The 8,161-nt window shown below is 45.8% G+C and overlaps 1 protein-coding gene across 2 annotated transcripts; it reads left to right on the top strand.

Moving 5' to 3' along the window:
• Nucleotides 1–3,481: 3,481 nt before the first annotated feature.
• LOC146511973 (uncharacterized) lies at nucleotides 3,482–7,125 on the top strand. 2 transcript variants are annotated; one of them, XM_085171823.1, is made up of 3 exons: nucleotides 3,482–3,606; nucleotides 5,576–5,855; nucleotides 6,231–7,125. In XM_085171823.1, exons 2-3 carry the CDS (start codon nucleotides 5,585–5,587, stop codon nucleotides 6,536–6,538), a joined length of 579 nt encoding a protein of 192 aa, XP_085027949.1. In that variant the 5' UTR covers nucleotides 3,482–3,606; nucleotides 5,576–5,584; the 3' UTR covers nucleotides 6,539–7,125. The 2 variants fall into 2 exon arrangements, with proteins under 2 accessions (XP_085027949.1, XP_085027950.1); XM_085171824.1 differs by having other exon boundaries at nucleotides 3,495–3,606; nucleotides 5,573–5,855.
• Nucleotides 7,126–8,161: the final 1,036 nt, after the last annotated feature.

Below are 8,161 nucleotides of genomic sequence, written 5' to 3'. Positions count from 1 at the left end.
GCCGCCCCCGAAGGCCGCAGCAGGAACTGCACCCTCACATGACGCCTGCGCACTAGGACAAACAAACACCGACTTCTTCGTGCTCTCACTAAAAAAGACCCGGTCTTTCGGATCCCAAGCGGATCTTCAAGTTGTTTTGTTGCTTTAATTAATTTATTATCAATAGCAATATAAAATTATGCACAAAATTAACTACTAATGTAAAAAATGTGTTTTTATTTATATATGTTTATTATATAAATAGTCTTTTATTTATTCACAAAATGTAAAAAAAAAATATAAAATGCAAAAAACAACTATGTACAATTCAACTTTTAACTATTTAAATTTTCAGATTTTTCCTTTTAAACAAATTTAAAAGGAAACAACACAATCCACTGCAAACCACAACACAATAAAATATTAATTAAAATATGCAAAACACAAAGAAAAAAAAAATGAAAGCCCAGGTCTTTAATTAAGGGAAAGGTTGGCATTTAGAAATATTAATATCACACTCAACTGACTGTGTTTTATCTTTCCATTGCACTGATGGGTGGACAGTTCTCAGGTGCCTGTGCAGGTTGTTTGTGGAGCCGGCTCTATATGATAGTCTTTTCTTGCAGACTCTACACTCTGCCTTTTAGTGTCAATAAAATTTAAATGGTTCCAGATTTGGCTTCTTTTCTTGGTGTCACTCAGTTTCTTTAACATACCTTTCCAATGTAACGATGTTGTCTCTTGTTGTTGTTCCGGCTCTCTTTCTGTCTCTCTCCCTCCTGCTCTTTTCGTGTGCTACTGCTGTTGCCAAACGCAAGGCTCTGTTTGCGCCCCTCCCATCTCTGCTCTGCGCAAAAAAATACGGTTCCCAATAGAGAGTGAAAATGTGACGTCATTCCGGGGTAAAACCGCAAAGGATTCTGGGAATGAGTGGCAAGCGGTACTAGCGCACGCAGGCTTTCATATAAAAACAGTTACACAGCAATAAAAAGAAACACAAAAAATGGCAAGAAGCTGTTGTATTATTAACTGCAATAGCCGGTCACATGACAGCCACGGGAAGCTGACGGGTAAAGAGATCAGTTGTTATCGGATTACGTCGTGGAAGAGAAATTGCCATGAAACATGGCTTGAACATGAACATGACGGATGGCCTGGATTGCAGCCATTCAAAGAGCAAATATAACGTCCCAGAACATCCAGCTCACATGTTAGTCTGCTCCAAGCATTCCCACAAAGGTCAGTCTTCTGTTGTAGTTGTTACGTAATTTATCATAATTGTTGATGTAGGTTACAAATAAGTCTTATATTGATTTGAATTGAATTCGTTGCGCTATGCTGCTTTGTTCACTGTGGCTTTGCGGGCTAATGTTTGTTGTGTTTTGTTGGAAAACCAGCCTACAAAATGCAGGAATGCAATCCAGACTGGGCCCTCTATCAACCCGGGTTTAAAGCTGCTACCACAGCCAGAGCTGATCGGTTAAGTGAGAGAGCGAGATCAAAACAGCCACGAAACGTCCCGCATATATGTGCCGTAGTGTTGTATTGAAGCAATCAAGTGATGAATAACTGTTTTCCAGTATGTTGTTTTGCAATGTTTTTTTTTTTGTTGCATTGTTGATTTGTTTTTCACCGAAGCAGCTAATAAAGCATAATGGAATACAATGTTGCCTCTTTGCTGTCAGATTCTATAATAGAATGAAACAATGATGCCAGTTATAAATAAAGACAATAAACTGAATGAAACACTTATTTTATTTCTATTAGATCTGAAAATGTTGTGTAACACTACAACCTGAAACGACAAATAGATGCATTGGCCTGTAACAACAGCTGTGAGATGGAGTAGTCCAAATCACCAAACTAAACTGGAGCTGGGCTTGTTGCAGGATCTGAAGTTACTAAACATGTTGTGAGTGTGTGCACTCACACTTACGACCATATAATAATAAATATGTGTGTGATGAAAGTTGGGCAGCACGCTAACGTCCTTACTCCACTCAGTATGCTCGTGTGGGTCTGACCCTTTCACTCCTTTGATTTTTTCCTCGTCCTCTTTTTTTGCCTTTGCGTCACGTCTGTGTTTGTACGGAGCTGCCGAGTTCTCCGTCGTTTTGTACATAACTGTTTTTGGGGCAAATAAAATGCAAGTAGGGATTAAAACCGCAGAATTAATGATTACCGGTGCTGGAAATACTAGCGCTTGATGCAGTGTTTTGATTTTGTTGCCACGGGTACCCACAAAGCACTGTGCGAAAGTCACGTGGTCTGTCAATCTCTATAAGGATCCGGCTCACATCATTCACTTCAAAGAGTCGGCTCTAAGAGCCATTTCGTTCGCAACTGACCCATCACCAGTACAGTGGAACCCCGGCTTATGAAGACCCCATTTAATGAAAAATTCAAGTTACAAAGACACTTAACGGCAATATTTTTGTCTGTAGTATGACAAAATGCCCGTGTAACAAAATCAGTTTGTGAAATGCGTTCCGCTGTTCCACGTGAAAGATGTTGTTGTCTCTGAGTGAGCACTCAGAGACGGACTGTGTTTCAAGTTGTGAAACCCACGAAACTCGAAGCTAAAGTCCTCAGAGAGACGTGAAAGCAGCAGCGAGGAGGCTGCTGGGCCAAGGCTCTCCACAGTCTTTCAGTTCATTGGTGGGTTCGTTTCAGCTTTTGTACCGTTTCCTGTCAGCGTCAGTCGTTTCTAACATCGCCGTGTTTGTCAGGGCGTTTCCTCACAGCGGCCCCTACGAGGCTGCTGTTCCTGAAAACACCTTCAAATGTTTTGTATTTGCTTTTATTTGTTTTGTTTAAGTTCTGCCGGAGGTTTCTTCCTGTTAAAAGGGAGTTTTTCCTTCCCACTGTCGCCAAAGTGCTGCTCATAGGGGGTCATATGATTGTTGGGTTTTTCTCTGTATGTATCATTGTAGGGTCTACATTACAGTATAAAGCACCTTGAGGCGACTGTTGTTGTGATTTAGTGCTGTATAAATAAAACTGAAACTGAAAATAGAAATTATTTCTTTTCAGATGTTTAAATTTGTAAGTTGTGTTTTTTTTCTTTCAGCAGCTCAAATGTTTGCTTTCACTCAGGTTTAGTGGCCGACCTCGCTGCACCTGAAAAGTAAGCAGGTTAGTGACACGTGTGCAAACCTCACTAACCCACATACAGCCCACTTCCACCTCCAGTGGGCTGAACCAGTGAAGCCGCCCTTCGTGTTAGTGTGGATCACAGTTAATGTGAGCGCTGGGGGGGGGGGGGGGGTAATCTGTGAGGAAAACTAAAAGCTGTGCGATACAGTCAAAACTCACATCGATGTCCTCACATGCATTTTCCAAAGATTTTCAGCGGGCCACACTGGTGTCTTTACGAGGTCCATTCTGGGGCCCCCAGGCCTTATGTTTGACATGCCTGATGTAGACAGATGTGAGAGAGGTTGATGGTGAGCGGATGTCTTCTTCCTGTGTCGCATTAACACAGGAAGCATGAAAAAAGAAGCCAAACCGCTCACATTAGTCAGTCTGAGCAGCGCCTCACAACTGGCAGAGCAGCAGCCCTGAAGCCCGTCTGACAGGCAGCAGCGAGTGGAAGCTCCTTTCTCTGTCATCGCTCCGAGCTGAAAGGTGAGTGTGTCTGCCTTTTTCTACCTGAAGCTCCTCGTCAGCTTCAGGGTCGGCTGGGAGATTCTGGCTTGGCCTTTGAGGGCGAGCGCCACAGAAGGTTTCCTTCCTGCGAGCCTGACGTCTGCTCTCGCTGGTGTCGATTAAAAGCAGCTGGAGGCCATCTTTGTAAACCTGCTGAGAACATCTGCAGGGTTTGCTCCTTCTTTCACACTTCATCATCAGCCAGCTGTGTGTGATCGCTTCGTCTTTAATCTGAGATCAGGTTCAAACCAGTTTGAGCTGCAGTGACAGGAAACAGCTGAGGGCGGGGCATGCTGACATTCCCGACTCCTGATTGGTGTCGGGAGTGCCCGCTGCTTCTGCGTTTTGTTTGTTTTGTGCAGGCCGAGTGAACGAGAACAGCCTGTGAAAGATAAGTCGTGTGCGAGTTGAGGCACCTTTAGGCTCCGCCTTGCTGGCGTCTGCTTTTTGAAGATCTCTGTGAGTTTGGGACTGACGGCCGTGGACGGGATTTAAAGTTCCCTCCATCCATCCTGTATCCCAGCTGACCCACAGCCGAACTGGGTGATGATCCTGACCAGTTTAAAGAACATGCAAACTGACCACACAGAACACGGTGCCATCACTTAATACAGACACAGGTCGTGTCCAAATTCATGGGCTGCTTCCTCCTGAGGACGCATTTGTAGACCGATTACGTCACAGCGACGCACCGAAGGCTGTCCAAATTCGTAGACTCCTCCGAATGCAGCCGACAAATGCGTCCTCCTTTTCCCCGAATTTGAAGGATGGGTCGGGTGTGTCCTTCGTGGCCCACCATATCCCAGAATTCATAGCGCGGCCCAGCCAAACTCCAGTTTCCAACAATGGCGGCCACTACTAAGTTTTAAAATTACTCATACTAATCTTTCTGGGTCACAAAATAAACTTTTAACATATTTTCAGGCGAGAAAGTAGCTGTGTGAACATCAAATATCTGCTCGGTTTATCAAGATATCGCATATTTGCAAAAGTGCTTCGACGTTTTCAGAGACGTCTGTTACCCACCAGCTCGATAGCTCGCCAGGAGCTCGAAGGTCACTGAAGCCGCCGAGAACGGCACAACTCCGGCACATCATGTTCAGATCACCGCAGAGTTTCGCTACTCAGGTTAAACATAATATATAAGTCTCTTAGACAACCTAAAAATGTTATTGTTTGGCTTTTTTCAGTGTTTTATTTGTTCGTGAGTAAATCTGTTTGGCTGAGATTAAAGTTATTAGATTAGATAAAACTTTTTTAATCCCCCGGGTGGTTTTCACACAGCTGACTAAACGTCAAACAGAAAATGATTAAACAGAAGTGTGAGACAGTCGAGAATTTACGCCAGTGTCCTGTTATATTTTAGATAGCAAGGAGCAAACAGCCGAGTTTATTCAACTCCCCCGAGACAGCGGTGACACAGATCTGAAGGCTCGACCGTCCAATTTCACAGCCGGTTACTTCCTACCCGACCTTCTGAGGACCCGGCCCACGTAGACCGCGAAGGCCGGGTCCTCAGAAGGACGCAGCCCATGAATTTGGACACGACCTTTGTATGAACCCATGTTGTTCGTGCAGCAACAGGAAGTTTTTATTGCAGAGTTCAGAGAGGTCGTTTGGGGAGGCCGTTTGCTCCTCCCCTTTCACAAAGGATGCTGCAGTGTGTCCTCTGCTAAAGGAGGTAATAAAGGAAGCACTGAAGTGCCTTTAGTCCATAACATGTGGAGAATTCAGACAGCGCTGATGAGGGCAGGTACTTCCAGGTCACGCCTCCTTCCGGAACTAAACCCCGCCTCTTTCTGTGCCTCTGTCATAGTCGTCCATGTGTTTGTGGTGCACTGATTTATTACTGGAGATGCTTGTAACACTGACTGTTTCACGTCGGCGCTCTCACGGCGCTCATTACCCATGATGCATCAGTCTGATCAGTGTTTTCTGATGCTAGCAGGAAGCCGAGATGAAGGTGCTGGACCTCGTCAACATCCTGGACGACATAACGGATGAGGAATTCAAGGCCTTCAAGTGGAACCTGAAGAACGAGCGGTTTAGAGACATCGAGCCCATCAAAGTGAACCAGCTGTCGAAGGCGGAGAGGCGCGACGCCGTGGATCTGATGGTGCAGAAGTATGACATGGACGGAGCCGTGCAGGTGATGGAGAGCATCTTTAAGAAGATCAACAGGAACGACCTGGCGAAGGAGCTGCGAAAGGTCATGTGTCAACCTGCAGGTCAGTGAGGCTGTGGGCAGGCGTGCACTTCCTTTAACCTGTTTGAGCGTTGGACATTCAGGTGACATCATCAGGGTCAGAGGTCACACGCAGCATCACGCTGTGACAGGACGTGCAAACAGGAAGTGTGTGCAGAGTGTCTCTCTCCCTTTTAAGGTGCATTCAGAGCAAACAGCCGATGGAAGGAGCCGCCCGAGTCGGAGCTGCTGGATTGATGTTCTCAGGAACGCCGAGGCTCCCGTGGTCGGAGGTCTTCAGCCTCACGCCGAGGCTCCCGTGGTCGGAGGTCTTCGGCTTCACGCCGAGGCTCCCGTGGTCGGAGGTCTTTGGCCTCACTCTGACCTCGGCATTAATCTGTCCTCCTCTCTCTCACAGGTCTTCCAGGTCCCGATCTGCCAAAGACCGCCGCCGACTCCTCGGCAGAGGAGAAGCTGACGGCCGTTCGCTCTCAGTTTATCGACAGAGTGTCCGAACCCGTCCTGAGGAAGCTGCTGGATAAACTCCTGGAGCGCCGCGTCATCATCGATGATGAAATGGATTTAGGCGGCGTGAGGAGCAGGGCGGATAAAGCCCGACAGGTGATCGATGGGGTGCGCGGAAAAGGATCCCAGGCCAGCTCGGCTCTGATCGCCGCTCTCTGCGAGGTGGATCCGTGCCTTTCACGGGAGCTGCAGCTGATGTGACGCACTGCCAGATGTTCAGCACTCACAGGAGAGCAAATTAGGAATCATCTGTAACACCCAGAAGCAGCTGATACAGTTCAATGTTCAATCCTCCAATCCACTTACAGAAACACGAGCGCGAGGCTCGTCTGTTTGGTTTTCACATCACAGGTTTTCACAGAGACGTCTTTATACAAACAAAGATGTTCAAACAGCAGAACATGTCAGAGCTTCAGCAGGTTTCAGGACTAACGTCTTCCAGAAACAAGGCTTTGAGTCAAACCTGAACAGGCGGCTCTGTGAAAACCTTCAGGATGGATGGAAACCAAGATCTCTGACTTCCAGTCTTAGAACAAAACAATCAGGAAAATGACTTTATTTGTAGAATTTTCATTGGACACTGATGTTAACGAGAAGTTTATTAGATTTTATGGAAACATTTTAGAGCTGATTAGAATAAAAGTCCAACAGAAACCAACAGATTAATGAGGATTTGGCTGTTTTCATGTTGTTGAAGTCAAACGTGTCAGAGAGCAGAGGGTCAGACTGTTTCATGTTTCTTTCTGTAACTCTGATCAACGTGAAAATAAAAGATGAGTTTCCTGTCACTGTGTCTGGTGGTTTGGTTTTGTAACACACCTGTTCAGCTCCAATAAATTTTTGAGTTTTAAAAGAAGAAGCAGCAAGTAGACAACAAAAGAAGACGTGGCAGACTCTCAGAACTATCTACACTGATGAACTCTGTCTGAGTACCAGAGGTAAAACTCCAGTAAAGACCCGAGAGATGATCTGGACCTTCAGCTCATCAGGAAACCGTTCCTCATGAAGGAAACAGGCTGAGGTGTGAAGGTCAGAGGAACAGGAAGATCTGATATCGTCGTGTTGGTGTTGTTCCCAGATCAACATAGTAAATGTTGTTCCAGGATCAACATTGCAAGTGACCAATCACATTGTTGTGACGTTCTTCTTTGGCGCGCCAAGCCATTTATGAAATTCCAGTGTTGTAAGGACGATATCAATTCTGCTTAGCGTTTATTGAAGGGTTAGGGTCAGGGTCAGGGTCCGTTGATCGGCGGACAGAGGCGGTTTCTCGCAGCTTAAGTACAGTTTTTTGTTTTACGGTGGTTTTTCCCGAAGTCGCAAAAGTATGACGTCACAACATTCTGATTGTTCACTTGCAATGTTGATCCTGGAACAACATTTACTATGTTGAGCTGGGAACAACACCAACACGACCATATCAGATCGTGCAGAGGAACAGGTCTGATGGAGAGATGGAGCCACATCATGGTCAGTATGTACGAGGTCAGGAGGAGGTCTGTAGTGGCAGATTTATTAATCACATATTTGAATTTATATCACTTTAGTAATATTAATATCACTTTCTCAACCTGGTATGGCAAGATCACTCCTGACACTGGTTGTATGCATGCATGTGGAATCTTATCACAAGGCCCCAAGTTTTATTGCACTTGAGTTGAAGATCTCCAGACATCCTGCTCTTAGGGAGGTGACGGCCAACCAGAAAACAAGGTCAGAATTCTCTCTGTGAGGGAGGGGGTTTAAAGATGGGGCTGATGGTATAGCCCCCCCACCCCGTGAGAGGGGCCAGCGTGTAAGAGTTGTAATGTCTTTGTCTCTCTT

Source organism: Neolamprologus multifasciatus, chromosome 9 (assembly GCF_963576455.1).
Source record: "Neolamprologus multifasciatus chromosome 9, fNeoMul1.2, whole genome shotgun sequence".
NCBI classification, from domain to species: Eukaryota; Metazoa; Chordata; class Actinopteri; order Cichliformes; family Cichlidae; genus Neolamprologus; species Neolamprologus multifasciatus.
The sequence above is the reverse complement of the archived record's forward strand: the minus strand, read 5'-3'. Positions and strand labels throughout refer to the sequence as shown.

Excerpts from the sequence above, each read along its gene's own strand:
- LOC146511973 (XM_085171823.1), top strand. The coding sequence starts at position 5,585 with ATGAAGGTGCTGGACCTCGTCAACATCCTGGACGACATAACGGATGAG. Across the intron at positions 5,856-6,230 it reads GGTCATGTGTCAACCTGCAG|GTCTTCCAGGTCCCGATCTG; the intron begins GTCAGTGAGGCT and ends TCTCTCTCACAG.